The 18,212-nt window shown below is 37.2% G+C and overlaps 1 protein-coding gene across 1 annotated transcript in view; it reads right to left on the bottom strand.

Moving 5' to 3' along the window:
- The window catches only part of Brca2 (BRCA2 DNA repair associated), a 53,730-nt gene that overhangs the window by 8,751 nt on the left and 26,767 nt on the right, over positions 1-18,212 (bottom strand). Inside the window, exons 12-24 of the mRNA XM_090342226.1 lie at positions 16,649-16,744; positions 14,040-14,100; positions 12,688-13,073; positions 11,091-11,272; positions 9,200-9,387; positions 7,114-7,284; positions 6,067-6,412; positions 4,282-4,437; positions 4,024-4,168; positions 2,418-2,539; positions 951-1,149; positions 581-744; positions 350-488 (exon numbers count right to left, since the gene is read on the bottom strand). Of these exons, the coding sequence (XP_090198352.1) occupies positions 350-488; positions 581-744; positions 951-1,149; positions 2,418-2,539; positions 4,024-4,168; positions 4,282-4,437; positions 6,067-6,412; positions 7,114-7,284; positions 9,200-9,387; positions 11,091-11,272; positions 12,688-13,073; positions 14,040-14,100; positions 16,649-16,744 (2,355 nt within the window). The remainder of the gene's footprint in view (positions 1-349; positions 489-580; positions 745-950; positions 1,150-2,417; positions 2,540-4,023; positions 4,169-4,281; positions 4,438-6,066; positions 6,413-7,113; positions 7,285-9,199; positions 9,388-11,090; positions 11,273-12,687; positions 13,074-14,039; positions 14,101-16,648; positions 16,745-18,212) is intronic.

Raw genomic sequence — 18,212 nt, 5'->3', positions numbered from 1 at the left:
GTTTTGGGAAGCAGGGAAGGGAAACTGACAGAGATGGACTGGATAACACACACATGGGTAGAAATGAAATCCCTCCCTCTATAATGTAAACTAATAAAAAAAAAAACCAGCACAAAAACCAGGGCTGGAGGTGTGGCTCAAGTGTCAGAGCATTAGTTCAGTAAGCACAAAATGGAGTTCAAACCTCAGCACTACAAAAGAAAACAGAACTTACAAAGAGGTCTATTTCACATCACTAGTTACAAAAATAAGCTGGTAGTTTCAACTAAATATTGCAAAGAGGAAGCTCAAAAGACAAGTTTTTCAAAAGAATCAACACAAAGTTATGATTAAACATGTTGTGTCTCACCTATTTTTTTCACAACGGAAACCACAAACCCTATTAGGTCCACTTCAGAACAAGGCGGCTCAAAGTCTGGATCTAACAGTCTGTTGAACTGAAGGGGCTCTCTTGGCTGGTAAACCTGGACTAGAATTTCATCTGAAGCCTAAAGAAAACCAAACAAACATTCAGTACAGGGAGATTCTAAAAACAAACAGGAACTTATGAAAGTTGAAAATTATAATGAAAGGGCGGCACCGGTAATTGTTGATACTGAGTTCTTTTTGTTGCTGCCAACTGTATGTGAATTCTTTCGGATTTACATTTAGATTTTGCTGTTGAAAGATGATAGATTCTGTATCTGTTTCCCTCTGTTAACAGGGACAGTAAGTCTGGTGATGGACGCCAGATACTCAGTGTAACTAGAGAAAGATGAAAACACAATGGGAAGGACTGGTAACAGTTTTTAGTTAAAAATAAGCACAGACAAAAGTGAGGATTAAAGTAACTGATAACTCATTTGCTCCTTTCATACACACCAATTTTAGATTAGCTGATGAGCAATAATTTTTTTAAGGCCATGTTTTAAATTTAAGAAACTGATAAAAACAAACATTTGCGTACTAACCTGCGTCTCTTCCTTTTTTCCCATAGCTTACAATACACAACTTCCACACAGGTGTAACATCCCTGGATAAACATTCTTCCCTCTTTTCAGCAGATTCCATTGCCTTCTGCAATTCCAACTGGATCTGTGCTTGTTTTTTATCATCCAACATCTGTCTGTGATTATTCAAGGCTCTTAACTGCTCTTCATTGAAGTAACTCTGTGACCATTTAAATATCAAAATAAGGGGTAAACAAAGCAAAATTTCCTGAATACTGTAACAAGACTGATTAAAATAGGAATAAAATATAACACAATTGAGTTTCTTAAACCTCTATTCATAAATGTACTCTAATCATAATCATAGCCACCTACAAGTATTAGTGGCTAACAATGAATGGACACTGTATTTGAGAAATGGATTTATGAAATCATTCATTTAATCCTCATAACATTCCTGTGACCTGAGTACTAGCTTCTCAAATGACTATGTAAATTGTTTTCATTTTACAATTGATGACACTGAGGCACAGAGAACAAATAGCAGTACAGGCTATATAGGGAGAGGTGGACTCAAAACCCTTCATTCTTAGCTTCTGTAATATAATTTAATAACTCTTCAGAAGGGCAAGTATATTTTTTTTTGAACCCCGAGACTGGACACTGTCCTTGGGCATTTTTTGCCGAAGACTAGCGCTCTACCACTTGAGCTATGTATGTGGTATGGAGGAACTGAACCTGGGTCTTAGTGCATGCTAGGCAAGCACTCTACCACTAGGCCAAACCCGCAACCCCTGGGTAGATATAATTTAAAAGACACATGCTATACTTTTATCTCTGCCTTTCTCCTACTTAGGGATCACAAAAAAATTTAACAAAAATAATAAAACAGGAAATGGAATCTAGACATGTAATTTAGGTAATTCTATTCAGAATAGAACTGCTCACCTTACTGATGGAATACTAATTAGTTTGTAGTACAATATTTAAGAAAGTGACAATTATTCACATATGTATTAATCAAGTAAATACATAATCAGCAGTTTAGTGTCCCTATCCTCTCTAGCAAATTCTTGAACTTTTCAATTTTTCTCTTTCCTTCTCTTCTATATTATTTTAGACATCAAGGTGTTGAAATTTAAGAGATACATTACATTTTATGTGGCACACTTACCTAATTTTTATATGAAACCTTTATACACATTATCTAATTTGATCCTGAAGTATCATATTCTATCCTCATTTTATAGCTACTTTATTTCCAATTTGCTTAGCCAATAAGTAGTAAACCTGTGGTTCTAAAGCCTATGTTATTTCTAATAGTTCAGAGCATCTGAAAGATTCGCATTCTAGTATGCTTAAGGTAGGTATTTATGAAAAATCTTAAATACAAACTGACAAAGCACTAAGAACATAGAGGATCTTTGTTTTTATCTTTTTAGGGGTGTAGGTATATTTTTCTTTCTGTCATTTACCTCTTGCTCTCACCTGAAGGTAATCTGGGTCTGGTGCATTCTTCACTGCTTCATAAAGCTCTGCTCCATCCTGAAGAGCACGGACTTGCTGCCTTGTCAGTATGCATGATGATGTACATGGTTTTGTTATGTTTTCTAGGAAAACAAAAGCATCAGCGTTGACAGGTCTGAGGATCATGGTTCAAAGCCAGCCCAGGCAGGAAAGTCCATGAGACTCTTACAGTTAATGAACCACCAAAAAAAGTTGGATGGAGCTGTGGCTCAAATGGTAGAGTAAGAAAAGAAACTCAGAGGGAAATGAGGACAAAAACATGAGAAGGGGTAGCAATGTTTGTTAAGTAATGCACCTTCTATCTGGCAAATATAATGTAACCTTTCTATTAATTACAATAAAAATATAGTTAATAATAAAAAAAGAAAAGAAGCTCAGAGATAGTGCCCAGGCCAAGCCCCAGACTGGCACCATTAATTAAAAAAAAAAAAAAAAAAAAAAAGAAAAGCCAAGTGAGAGCTTATAGCCCTGAGTTCTAGTTACGGAGTTGCATTCATGCACATGTGGACACACAAAATTAAACGCAAAAGTCCTGACTTTTATTATGAAAGCTGATACTGCAGGAGTGTTAACTTCTAGTTCCTTGTATACCAACACATGAAAACTAAATCCCATGACAGAAGTGCAGTGATATAATAAAGAACACTGAAAGTGAGAGATGGCTTATAGGAAAATAAATGGGTATTTCACCATTCATTGCTTTTCCCCCTAATACCAGAAAAGGATTCTCTAGGTGGATGAGTCCTGAAGCTTAAGAAGTACCGTGCTGGGTGCTGGAGCTCAGCCTAGTGTAGAGTGCTTACATAGCATGCACGAAGACTGGGGTTCAATTCCTTGGTACCACATACATTGAAAAAGCTGGAAATGATGCTGTGGCTCGTGGTAGAGCGCTAGCCTTGGGAAAGCTCAAGGATAGTGCTCACGCCCTGAGTTCAAGCCCCAGGACAGGCAAGGCAAAGCAAAACGAAACAAAACAGCCCCCCCCCCCCCGCTCCCCCAAAAAACAACCCAAAAAACAACAACAAAAAAACCCCCAGGATTTTGCTTAAGGGATCTTAAGAATGTTGAAGCATGTCATCTTTTATTCTCAAAGAAAATTACCAGTATCTGAAAACTCCATGTTAATTTAAAAAATTTATTTATTTTAATACGTTTTGAAAGAAGCAAAGATAGGTAATTCAGTCTGTTCAATATTTATCTCTGAAGTATGGAATTCAGAGGTAGAATTAAAAGAGAATATATTGCTCAAAGACAATTTGCTGAACACTAAATATTAAATAAGAATTCTCTATACCTTTTTTTTTTGTTCAAGACTGAGACTTGATATGGAACTCAAGATACTGAACTCAGTATCTACTGCTTGATGTTTTTGTTCACTGGCTGGCATTCTACTACCTGAGCCATGCCTCCAACTTTGTTAGTTGTCTTTCTCCAAAACTGGGAGTTGAACTTGGTATCTGACACTTTTGCTAATTGCCTGGCATTCTACCTCATGAGCCATGCCTCCAATCCTAAATCATTTTTACATGAAAAAGAAACATAATTTGTAATACATAACCCATGTTACCTTCATGCTCTTCAAATTCTGTTTGAATTTTAGTGAATAAAGCTTCTAGTTTCTTTTGTTGGGCCTCTGCAAATTTTGTGGCTTCCCTTTCTTCTTCTCTTTCATTTCGAAATATATATAGTCCAGATGGTGTCTTCTCCATCCACTTCAGAAGTTGTATTTAAAAAAAAAAAGCATAGTAGAGAGAGAACATTCAAATTAATTTTCCCAAAAGAAAAAAAACTCAAAAGGAAAAAAAATTCAAAAATGGTATCATACCTGTATAGGATATACTCTTAGAACAATGATATCAGCACAACCAATGTTTCCTCCGTCACTGAACAATGATGACAAAGGCAGAGGGAAAGGTCTAGGATCAGGAAAGAACCCAAGTTTGGTGTGCCAACAGGCAGGCCGAGTACTATTAGCTGAAATCTGCACAAATTCATGAATACATCACTTTAGAAGTTCAAAATACATTCAACTCTATTATAGTTTTCACAAGTTTTATGTTTTTAGATCTGCTTTTGAAATATTTACTTTTAAGTATCTCATGAGAATTAGTAAAAAGTGACTGCATAGAAAAAATTGTGCAAAAGTGAAAGTAATTTCAAAACGGTACTTTAAAAGCATAATCTTGATGTTCATTTATTAAATATAAAAATGTTTCTATAGCTGTAAAGTGTTAATGTTAACTAAATATTTTTACTGGTTAAAGAACTTCAATTTAAACATGAGGTCAGTTGTCTCAGGCTTCAGCCACAGCTATGAGCTGCTATCCACCAGGTTTTTGTGTATTATGATCCTTTATGTAGTTTGGTGGGTGTGATTACACACACACAATCTATCTATCTATCTATCTATCTATCTATCTATCTATCTATCTATCTATCTTCTCAAAGGCTGAACATATGGCTCAGAGTTCACCTGCCTAGAAATCCCCTGAAAGGGACCTAGGAGGGTAGTGGTCTAACAGGGGGTTAATGCAAAATAAGTCTTTTACCTTAAATATGCTTAATTTACGAAATGTTCTCTCCTTAAATAGAGGGAACGAAAATACAAGAGAAGTAAATCATCAATAGTGTTGCCTCATAAATAAATTGAATGTGCAATATAACAGTATCTTCCAACAGCAACACTGCAGATCATTCAACATGATAATACCCTGTTAATATGGTTTCAAATCTACAGAGATGAAAATTCAGTTATTTGAGAATACTGAAATGTAATTCTCAAATACGTATTTGAGAATACTGAAATCTAATTCTCTGTGGTGTCACTAAAATAGGAACTGGGTCAATAAAGAGGGGAGAAGAAAAATTAGGAGAATAAAAGGCAGTAAGGGAGATAGATAACAAAACTCAATTCTGGTACACAATTACTTCTGCTCTCTAATTCAAATTGCACTTAGCTCAAGGAATAATTCTGACTCTCCCCCAAACAGCTCCAACTGTCTGAAGAATCTTCCTTTTATATTAACATTATGCTGCAAAGAAATGCAGCATCCTTAATGATGTAAGTAAATATACCTCAAGTGTAAAATTTCTCTAGAATTTAAGTGACTCAGTGAGTACTTCTTAGAAGAGTGTACATTAGGCCAGGAACATGGCTTAGTGGCAGAGTAGTTGCCTAGCATGAATCAAACCCAGGCTTCAGTACCACATAAACAGAAAAAGCTCGAAGTGGCACTGTGACTCAAGTGGTACAGTGTTAGCCATAAGGAAAGGAAGCTCAGGTACAGTGCCCAGGCTTTGGGTTCAAGCCCAAGACTAGAGATTTAAAAGAAGAAGAAGAAGAAGAAGGAAGAGGAGGAGGAGGAGGAGGAGGAGGAGCAGGAGGAGGAGGAGGAGGAGGAGAAGAGGAAGAAGAGGAAGAAGAGGAAGAGGAGGAAGAGGATATGAGGAGGAGGAGGAGGAGGAGGAGAAAAGTAGGAGGAGAAGGAGGAGAAGAGGAAGAGGAAGAGGAAGAGGAGGAGAAGGAAGGGAGGGAGAGGAGAGGAGGAGGAAGAGGAGGAGGAGGAACAGGAGGAAGAAAAAGAAGAGGAGCATACACTAATTGATTCACCTTTAACATAAGGGCGTCCAGGGCTTCCAGAGGTGCACAGGCATCAGCAGAGCCTACTAGCTCTGCTCCATGAGTAATGATCTTATTACCCACAGCCAATCTCCCATTCTTTAAGAGAGCCAAGAGTGGAGGGTCTAACTGGGCCTTGACAGCATACCATCCATCTGTAAGTTCGAGCATGGTCACATTTTTGGTATCTGTACCATCAGTTTTGCTGCTACAAGTTTCAGATGTACTTGAAATGATGTCAGAAACACAGAGAACCAGTGTCTTTGCAGGTGTATCATCCCTTTCCATGATCTTTTTTATGGCTGATCTTTTGTTTCTATCAATTTCCACATCATATCTAAAAGTAAAACAAAAAGCCTTCTTTAAAAACTGGGCATTTAAAACTTCATTGTGAAGTCAGTGAAATACTGAGAATAAGAATTTATCAAAGAAACACTGGGATGATTTAAATATTTTTAGCTAGAAATGATACATATTAAGATTTATACTGTTAAAATATGCATACTAAGGGCAAAATGATTTATTTGTGATCCTCAAATGATGGCTGTAATTAGTAATTCATATTCTTTTCATAAGCCACGAAGTTTTTAAAGGGGGCAGGGAGGGCAGGGAGAAATAAATTGGGGGTCTGAGAGCACATGGGAGGACAGCTCTATACAATGTGACTTAACATTGTGGCATGAGAACTGTAACTAACCACTGGTTTCCACATCAACATCAACATCATCATCATTTTTTGTACAGGGCTTGAACTCAAGGCCTTGAGTTCTTGATCCACTTTTTCCCTCAAGGCTGGTAAATCACTTGTGGCTTTTTGTTGGTAATTGTTGATTAAAAATATTGCCAGTTAGTCTGTCCTGGCTGGTGTGGAACTTGATCCTCATTCTTATTCTCAGCCTCCTAAATACCAGGATTACAGGGGTGAGTCATCAGTATCTAGCTTCTTCGTACATCATCTTTCACACAAAGTTTCGGGCTACACAAGAGCCAGAATCATACAGCAGCATATAATCACTGAAAGTGATGCTTTAAACTTACCTGTACTTTAGTTGAAGAAGCACCCTTTCTGGGTTTAGGCATCTGTTAGCAAATTCCTTAGGAAAAGCAACTTCCATAGCTGCCAGCTTCCATATAAGCCATCTGTAATGATTATAGGCCCAAGCTCTAGAAATAAGTTTTGGATCCACACCAGGGGTGTCACACAGAGCCCTGAACAAATGAACAGAACAATAAAAAACACATAGGATGAAATGGGATTCAACTATGACTATTGTCTGTACAAAACCCTACACTGTGCAATATCATTAAGTTTTGTAAGTGACCATATAAACTGTAATATATATGTAATAGTTTTAGAAAATATAAAGGTACACAAAGTATTAAATTATTTAATGAAGCATATAAATGAAAAGTCTATTTAAGAAAACAGTAACATAATAATTTCAACTTATAGAGCTGTTCCTGGAAAATGACAATTTAAAATAATTCTATTTTAAATTATTTTCTTCCTTTTTGGCAATACTGGGATTTGAATTCACAACCTTGCCCTTAATTAGCTTGCTTGTTTGATCTTAGCTTTATCACTTGAGCTACTTCTTCTGCACTGTTTTTGTTGCTGTTTTCTTTTGAATTTTATGGTTATTTTGAAGATGGCATCTAGTGTACTTTTCTGCCCAGGCTTTCCTTGACCACCATCTTCCATATCTCAGCCTCTTGATTAGCTAGGATTTCAGATGTGAGCCACCAGCATCAACTTTATTGTTCTTATTAAAGAGAATAGCTTTTAGAAATCACACTTGAGAAGGATCTGCCATAGTTCTGGTGCTTTCCTTGATAACATTCCCTCTCTTCTCAATTCTAATTCCACTTCATTCATTTATTTGCCAGTCCTGGGCTTGGGTTCAGGGCTTGAGCACTGTCCTTGGACTTTCTCAAGGCTAAAGCTCTACCACCTGAGCCTCAGCACCATTTCTGGCTTTTTTCCCTATGTATGTGGTACTGAGGAATCGAACCTGGGTCTTTGTGCATGCTAGAGAAGCACTCTACCACTAGGCCAAACTCCCAGCCCCGTTTATTGTTTTTATGCTTCATATTAACAGGAGTAATCAAAAGAGAACCTGAACTTACCATCGCCCTTCAGAAACATATCTACAATAGCATCTATAGCTTTATGTTTCACATGGCCTCCTATTTATATACTAGCTCCCATACTGTTATGTACTCAAGACTGTGTATCTAGAATATGCCTCTGCTCCTGTATCATTAAAATTTCCCTCTTTATTGGACAACATTCATCCACATTAAAGGAATTTTTTTTGCTACATTAAAACACACAAGTAAACTAATATCTCTTGATATAGCTCCTGCTCCCTGTACATTTATTTGCTAGCTTAAATAACTTCTCCAAACTCCCGGTTGAAACTTAACCCCCAATACTATGAAGAGGCAGAGTCTACTGGGAGGTCTGCCCTTGAAGGGAATAATGGGACCCTGTTCCTTCTGTATCCTGGCCATGAGGTAAGGAGTTCTCCATTATGTGCTCCTAGCATTGGATGCTACTTTATTTCAGACTCAACAGCTATGAGCCCACCAACCATACAAAACCTTTAAAATTGTAAGTCACGATAATTTTTTTCTCTTTCTGGTGCCTGGAATATTTTCATTTTATATTTACTAAATCTACAACATAAACGAGTAAGACCTATTCTATGGGTGTATCATAAGCCCACTTTAAATTTAATTTTCCTCCATCAGCTTTATTTTGTAAATGCATACTCTTGCCTGTTGTCCCAGTTACTTAGGTGGCTGAGATCTGAGAATCAGGCTTTGAAGCCAGCTCAGACAGGAAAGTATGTGAGACTCTTATCTCTAATTTATCACCAAAAAGCTTGAAGTGTAGCTGTGGCTCAAATGACAGAATGCTATCCTTGAGCAAAATAGTTCGGGGACAGTGCTCAGGCCTTAAGTTCAACTTCCAGGCCTGGTTCAAAAACAAAACAAAAAAATTTTATTTTAGCCAACTTTTAAGTTCAAGAGTCATAATAAAAAGGCAACAAAAGGCAATTGTGAAGACAAGGATGATAGAAACTATAAACGTTAACAAAAAACGTTTCACACAGAGTACCTATAAAATTCTTCTTTTCCAGCCTTTCCATCATTGGATGGTATGAGCCATCCACCATCAGCCAACTGAATTCCTTTTCCAGAACGTAAATCTTCCTTACTAAAATAATCCTCAGTGTGAAACTGAAAAGACTCAGCATTTTTGCTCTTTATTTTTATACACTGCTTCGAAACACCATACAAATAAAGCTGCAGAAATAGAAACATTTAATGAGTGAGTCAAATATATAAAGTTGTAGAAAACCAAAAGTAAATATTCAAATGCATTTAATTAGTAAAGTATTTACTATAAAAATATTTAGGTGGACAGGGACAGGAAAGGAAATCTGGGGAAAGGTGACACTATCCAAAAAATGAAATGCACTTATTACCTGACTTATGAAATGGTAACCCTTCTGTATAATACTCTAATATTATATTAAAAACATTTTACTAGGATAGGGATATAATTCAATGACATTATGTGCTTAAACAAAGAAAAGCCCTGGATTTGAGATGAGCAACACACACACACACACACACACACACACACACACACACACACACACACACTCACACAAACTCAAGGGAAAAATTTGTATAATAAAAGTTTAAAAGTTTCTAATGTACTGTGACTTATATATTCAATAGTTTGTTATACTCTTATTCCTTCTGTGTACAGTCCTCTTGCTAAATCTGCAAAAGGAAGACAGTGGATTTAAAAAGAATGAATTCCAAGTTGGGCATGGTAGCACATACCCATTATCCTACCTGCTCAGGAGGCTGAGATCTGAGAATCTCAGTTCAAAGCCAGCCCAGGCACTAAAAACTGTGAAACTCTTATCTCCAATTAATCACTAGAAAAGGGGAAGTGGGGCTGTGGCTCCAGGGGTATGGTTGTGGTAACCTTGAGGTGAAGAGCTCAGGGACAATGTCCAGGCCCAAGGGTAGGGCGGTAGCCTTGAACAAGTGAGGAGGTCAGACAGAGTGCCCAGGCCCAGAGTTCAAGCCCCATGACCCTCCCCCCCCACAAAAATTCCATTTGAAACTAGATTGGACAGACTAAACGAAGGAAAAACAAAACAGGCAGTGTTGATTGTGTAATAGAGCATCAGCCTTAAATGAAAAAAAAAAAAAAAATAACGGAGCAAGAGCAGGAGGCCTTGAATTCAGTTCCAATACAACTTGCTGCCTCCAAAATGTACAAAATCATGTTGCCTATTTTCTGGGAGGTTGTGAGGTTTAAGCAAGATATGACTAATGTGTGTAAAAGTGTTAAGATTGGATAGCATGCAGAAATGCCTTAATAAATTTTACCTGTTAAAATTACAATTTTTCCCCCCAGCTTTCCCTTGAGAAAAATTCTTCATGCATAGTAGTGGCTTAACCAGAGTCCTTTTTTAAAAACAGAGAACTCAGGATATCAGTCATTTGTCCTTCACATTCAAGGTGACTATTCTCTACTGCCTAGTTGAGAGCCCTTAAAGGATGAGAAGGGGAGGGAAAAATAGTATTTCTGAAAAACAGGTTACATTGACATTGTAAGGCAAAGGACAGGGAAGCTGCCACTGTAGGGTGATTTCGAAGCATGATGATTTTATTCATTTACACTAGCAATAAGTTATTCATCATTTAAAAGCAATTTGGAGGTGCCGGGAGTTTGGCCTAGTGGTTAAAGTGCTTGCCTAGCATGCACGAAGACCCGGGTTCGATTCCTCGGTACCACATACATAGAAAAAAGCTGGAAGTGGTGTTGAGGCTCAAGTGGTAGAGCTCTAGCCTTGAGAAAGTCCAAGGACAGTGCTCAGGCCCTGAGCTCAAGCCCAGGACTGGCAAAAAAAAAAAGCAATTTGGAGACACCAATTAATAACATAAAGCTATAAAAGTTACTAGTACTGCAGACAAATGGGTACCTGCTTATGAGAATATGCAGCGGGAACTCGGTTTTCTACAGCTTCTTTTAGAGAGATTCGAGGCAGGGTGGATGTTTTTGCAAGATACAGACTGCCGGGTTGTGGAAAGATATGCTGCCTTTCTTTGTTTTTAATTCGTGCAGCCTGATTATCTCTGGCATTCTGAAGGCTTGTAATTAAATCTGTGAAAGAATAATTTGCCAAAAAAAAGAGGAATGTCAAATCTAAAAGCACAGTCTACTTTATAAAATTATGTACTTCAACATGGTCTAAGTTTACAGGCAGAGAAAAAGGGAGTCACCAACCTTTTCAAGTCCTTAGGGATAAAATAATTTCAGCTATATAAAGAATAGATATAGATGTATTATTTTTACCCCCATTTTAAAAAAGTCTATTCTAGTAATAGCAGCTTTCTAATTTCTGTTTTGTTTCTGAGACAAGAGTCCCACTATGTGGCTGACTTATAATCATCATGGCTCTGATTCATAAATAATGGGATGACAGGCGTGCATGTACCATACCAGTCTAGTATTCTTTTAACAATAAATTCTACAAATAATTATATTTGAAGGAAAATTAAGACTAATTTGCATCTAATCTTTGGATCTAGAAAACCTGAAACAATGAAAAGGTTCTATAGGCTGAAGTACATGCTAGCTTAAGTCAAGTGTGAAGTGTCAACACTAAAAAGAAATAAAAGAAACTCAGGATATTATTTAGTAAGAATACACTGTTTGTGGGAGTAAACTTGTTCAACCACTATGGAAAGCAGTATGGCAGTTCCTCAAAAGACTAAACATAGAACTCCCCTATGACCCAGTAATTCCACTACTTGGCATTTACCCAAATGTCCAGAAACAAGGACATACTAAATCCACTAGCACAACGATGTTCACTGCAGCATTATTTACCATAGCAAAGATATGGAACCAACCCAGATGCCCTTCAGTTGATGATTGGATCAACAAGATGTGGTATTTATACACAATGGAATTCTATGCTGCCATCAGAAAGAATGACATCACCCCATTTGTAAGGAAATGGAAAGGCTTGGAAAAAATAATATTAAGCGAAGTAAGCCAGACCCAAAGGAACACAGGCTCCACAGTTTCCCTCATTTGTAATAATTAGTACACCCCCAGGACTCTTCTAGCAGAGGATTACAATAGCTCAAAACCTAGATACATAAGGCCATATAGGAATGAGGCCAAATGAAAGGATCTCTAGGATATGGAAACAAGAGCTAAATCTTGTGTGACTGTTGTTCTTAATGTACTGTTATTTCTCTTCTCTTTTTTTGCTCTTTGGTTAATCTCATATTGTTACTAATACCTGAGTGTGTTACCTGGTATACTGTAGGTAAGTTTCGTTATTTGAAATAGTGAAGGGGGGAGAAAAAGATGATTGGGCAGGGATGCAGGAGGGAAATGAGGACAAAAACATGAGAAGGGATATCAATGTGTGAGAAGTAATGCACCTACTACCTGGCGAATCTAACTGTAACCCCTCTACACATTACTCTGACAATAAAAAATTTAAAAAAAAGGAAAATATCTAACCAAATGACAAAATTATCACACAAATTATTATGTACTACCTAAAGGTTCTTTACACTCTGTGACCATCATAGTTGCTTCTTGAGTGGAGCTGTCTTTGCTAGCACTGGAATCACCTTCATCTATATTTCTTTGTTTTTGTTTTCCTTCTTCAAAATTAATATGCTTGCTAACATGATGTTCATCTTTGTGAAGATATGACTTCACTTTGAAAGGTGGGACAAAGACTTTGGCTGATTTGCCCATAACAACTGATTGTCTCACGATTTCATGTCTTGTAGTGGGAACTTTATGAACCAACTCTCCTGCATCTGGTAAATTGCTTGAAGATTTTTCCAGATGTTTATAAAGATGAGGGTTAGATAGAAATCCTTGATCAGGCGCAGTAACATTTGGATTCTGCATTTCTTGTCGTTCTTTCCTTGTGCTACATTAGAGAAAGAGTGAGTCTGATTATTTATTGGCACATATATACTTATATTTGGGAATATTTTTTTTTTTTAAATTGGCAGACCCTCAAATGTTTAATGGCAATCCTAATCTGGCAATTACTTTGTATTTTTCACAACTGCAAGTGCAAAACAATATTAACCTTTTACATGACCATTCTAACACTTGACAACATACTTCATACAACATAAGGAAATTCCCACTGTACTTGACAGAAATTGTTCTAAAAAAATTGCTAAAGACCACCCATTATGGAAGATAAATATTTAGCTTTATAACTAACTTCACCATAATATAACATGCATACTCCATCCTTTTCTCTCATGCCTCACGGTATATAGTCAATTCTCAACATTTACATTGTGGAAAAAGGAACTTTTACAACTGCGAAATGTACATTTTAAGTAGATTTTATAGATAAATGTGTTCAATTATTATAAAATATATAGTTTTTTCCCAGTCTTTGGGTCACCAACCCTGAGAAAAAAAAAAAGGTAATTGTGTTTGTATTAAACATATACAGACTTATTTTTTGTCCCTGTACTGAAGCTTGAACTCAAGGGCAATTAAGTTAATCTCTAGTTAATCACCATAACATCAGAGTGGAGTTGTGATCTAAATGGTAGTGCAACAAGCCTAGATGAAAAAGCTCAAGGATAGTGTGTATGTTCTGAGTTCAAGCCTTAGGACCAGCACACAAGAAAAACATAAACAAAAAACCCACAAAAATGGATAGGGATAGGAACATGGCTTAGTGCGAATGCTTGCCTAACATGCATGAAGCCCTAGGCTTGATTCTTTGTACCATATACAAAGAAAAAGCCAGAAGTGGTGTTGTGGCTTAAGTGGTAGAGTACTAGCCTTGAGAAAACGCAAGGACAGTGCCCAGGACTGGCAAACAAACATATAAAATAAATAAATAAAATGTATAAACATATCTTACCCAAAGGGTCCACAGGTAATTGGCTCTAGACGCATGTCCAATCTCCTATCTTTCATTATGCCTAGAAAAAAAAATCACTATTAATGAAAATTGAGGGGAGATTTTATTTTCTATTTTTATTATATATAATTATATTCACCCCCAAATTTTCAGACTTTCAAATTTCCAGTGCATATAAATGACATTTAGTAAATAATTAACTGATTTTCAAATTATGACTATATACTAAATAAATCACAGTACAATCCTATAGAGGAAGTTATAAATTTAGTTAGTTGATGTTAATAATCATAATTCAAAGATATTAGCCAAATGCCAATGTAAATATCAGATCTAAAATTTAGTCTATAAAGGTTTAGAAGTTATTGATAAAAACAGAAAAAAAAAAGGTTTAGAAGTAAAGCTTTAGGTTTTACTCATTTTCATTATATAACTTATACTTGTCAAATGTCTAGTCAATTAATTAGGACTGGCTAAGATATACTGATATAGCCACTGATCAAGTACTATGTAACCATAAAAATAAGATTTTTTTTTTAGGTTGGTCATGAGGCTTAAATTCTGGGCCTCGGCGCTGCCCTTGAGCAATTCAGCTCAAGACTACTGCCCTACCCCTTGAGCCATAGTGCCACTTCCAGTTTTCCAGTGGTTAACTGGAGATAACCAGTTGGGCCAGGAGTTTGGCCTAGTGATAGAGTGCTTGCCTCGCATGCACGAAGACTGGGGTTCGAGTCCTCGGTACCACATACATAGAAAAAAGCCAAAAGTGGTGCTGAGGCTCAAGTGGTAGAGTTCTAGCTTTGAGAAAGTCCAAGGACAGTGCTCAGGCCCTGAGCTTAAGCCCAGGACTGGCAAAAAAAAAAAAAAAAAAAAAAAAAGTCTCATGGTTTTTAGTGCCCAGGATGGCTCAGAACTGAGATCTTCAGATCTCAGCCTCCTGAGTAGCTAGGATTACAGGCATGAGCCACCGAGCCTGGCTTGAAAATAAGATCTTTATATATGTATTACAGAGCAATCTCTAGGTAATTCTTTAAGTAATAAACAAGACATTGCAAGTGTACATATTATATTTTTGGAGTAAGAGGAGTGATGAGAATTAGTGTGTATATCTATATTCCTTTTTTTACAAAAAAGAAATGTTAGACTGGGAATGTGGCTTAGTGGTAGAGTGCTTATGTAGCATGCATGAAACCCTGAGTTCAATTCCTCAGTACAACATAAACAGAAAAAGCCAGAAGTGGTACTGTGGCTCAAGTGGTACAGTGCTAGCTTTGAATAAAAGAAGCTCAAAGACAATGCCCAGGCCCTAAGTTAAAAGCTTCAGGACTGGCAAAACAAAAAAAAAGGCAACAAAACAAAAAACTGAACAAAACAAAACAAACCTGTCTTAACACTAATAGCACACTTACTCTCTCAATCTCTTGTTTATACACAGATAAAACAAATACAGCAAAAATTATTAACTGTTGAGTCTAGGTGGTAGAAATGAGAGTGCTAGGGCATTCATTATATTAGTCTCTTAATTTTTATGTAAAATGTTCCTAATAAAAAACTTAAATCTGTGCATGGTGGATCGGCCAGTAATTTCAACTATCAGTGAAGTAGAGATCAAAGGTATGTTCTTTTCTTTTTTTTTTTGAGACCTCAATATATGGTCCTGGTAACCCTAAACTCATTATATATCCCCGTGATCTTGCTGCCTCAATCAATCTCCCCAGTGCAGGGATTATAGGCACATACTAAAACTAGCAATCTTTTTTTCAGTGCTATGGACTGAATCCAGGGCATTACACGTGCAGCAGGTGTGTATGTGTGTTTTGGTGCCTCAGCCTGGGTGCTGTCCCTGAGCATTTTTTGCTCAAGGCTAGCAGTTTCACACATGGTTTTTTGGTGGTTAATTGGAGAAGAGTCTCACAGACACTTTCTTTCCCAAGATGGCTATGAGATCTATAGATCTCAGCCTTCTGAGTAGCTAGGATTACATGTGTGAGCCACCAATGCCCTGCTCAATTCTGTGATTTTGAAGGTAGAACTTACATGATTTAGTGATTGGTTGGCCATGGAGAATGAGCAAACAAAAGTATAAAAATTGAAATGGGAAAAAGTATAAATGGCCTTGTAGCTTAAGTGGCAATGCACTAGGCTTGAGCAAAAAATGTCCAAGGACAGCATCCAGGCCCTGAGGTCAAGCCCCTGAACTATAAAAAAAAATATAAAAAAAAAATAAAAATAAAAAAGAAGAAAAGGAAATGTCAAAAACATCCAACTAGCAAGACAAAGACTATCATGTGACTTGGGAAAGATTGATTTTTTTTTTGTGTGTGTGTGTGTGTGAAATGACATCAGGTCTAATTGGACTCAGGAATCTGAGATCTGAATTTATTAAAGCTTTTTACTAAATTCTTTTAGCTTTTTATTAAATTAAAATGTCACTATTTTAGTTGTTGAACAATTTCCAATTATAGACAACCTCACCATCAATAGGAAAAGTCCACTTAACAAACAAGACAGTTAAGCCACACTATAAAATCTTTTCTAATAGATACACCCAAAACAATTGAGAAAGGTAACTTAAAGAACACTATACATAGTTACTTATCAAATTTTACCATCTGGAGTGCTTTTTAAAGCCTTTAGAGATTTTTCTTCACGTTCCATTATCTTGTCAAATTCACTTAACAAGTTTCTTTTGATTGGAGGTTCTCCTAAAAAGAAATTCCAATACCTGTTTGTGAAGTATGTCATTCTCATTTTGTAAAAGCCTATAGTTCATTAAAAAAAACTAATGTACTGGGGCTGGGAGTTTGGCCTAGTGGTTAAAGTGCTTGCCTAGCATGCACGAAGACCCGGGTTCGAGTCCTCGGTACCACATACATAGAAAAAAAGCCAGAAGTGGTGCTGAAGCTCAAGTGGTAGAGCGCTAGCCTTGAGAAAGTCCAAGGACAGTGCTCAGGCCCTGAGCTCAAGGCCAGGACTGGCAAAACAAAAAAAAACAAAACAAAACTAATGTACTGATTTTTCCAGTATGTTAAATTACATAACTATAATTTTAAAAAGAAATCATGAAAAAACTGTCAATTTAACTTGTATTACTTTTTTCTTTTTGTGGGTCACGGGGCTTAAGCTCGGCTGGGTGCTGTCCTGTCCCTGAGCTCTTCAGCTCAAGGCTACCATCCTACTCTTGAGCCAAGTCCCACTTCCTGTTTTCTGGAGGTTAGATGGAGATAAGAGTCTCAGGTCCTTTTGTTCCTGGGCTGGCTTTGAACCTTAACCCTTGGATCTCAGCCTTCTGTGTAGCTAGGATTACAGGCGTGAGCTACCATGCCTGGCTCTAACTTGTATTACTTTTGACTACTTAAAAATACCACTTTTCAGGGCCGGGAGTTTGGCCTAGTGGTAAAGTGCTTGCCTAGCATGCAGGAAGACCCGGGTTCAATTCCTCGGTACACATACATAGAAAAAAGCCAGAAGGGGGCCGGGAGTCTGGCCTAGTGGTTAAAGTGCTTGCCTAGCATGCATGAAGACCCGGGTTTGATTCCTCGGTACCACATACATAGAAAAAAGCCAGAAGTGGTACTGAGGCTCAAGTGGTAGAGTGCTAGCCTTGAGAAAGTCCAAGGACAGTGCTCAGGCCCTGAGCTCAAGCCCATGACTGGCAAAAAAAAAAAAAAAAAAAGCCAGAAGTGGTGCTGAGGCTCAAATGGCAGAGTGCTAGCTTTGAGGAAAAAGTCCAAGGACAGTGCTCAGGCCCTGAGCTCAAGCCCAGGACTGGCAAGTGTTTTTTGCAAGTGTTTTTGCAAGTTATTTTGCAAGTGTTTAGATCATTTGGCTTTGTACCACCTTCTCTTGTTTGCCCCCCCCTTCCGCCTAGCCACTACACACCCCTTACTGAAGCTTAGTCCATGGTTAACAAAAATTCTTCAGGAACCAAGAAATTTAAAAAAGCTAAAGAAAAAAGGCAAAGAATTTAGTAAGGGTAGGATTTCATCTCTCAAATGGATCTGAAAAAAGGCAATTTAATGTCATTTACAAATATAATCACCTGATTTCCTTAACCCTTTACAAATGAGTAATCAGAGGATTTTATGTTATCTTGGGGTGAATAATAGTGACTTCTTTTACTTGATACTTTGTCTTTTTCTGCCATTCGTGTTTTTTTTTATGTTCAGTATT

The sequence above is a fragment of the Megascapheus bottae genome, chromosome 11, assembly GCF_031878675.1.
Source record: "Megascapheus bottae isolate mThoBot1 chromosome 11, mThoBot2.hap1, whole genome shotgun sequence".
Taxonomy (NCBI): Eukaryota; Metazoa; Chordata; class Mammalia; order Rodentia; family Geomyidae; genus Megascapheus; species Megascapheus bottae.
This window is presented reverse-complemented; position numbering and strand designations above follow the sequence as displayed.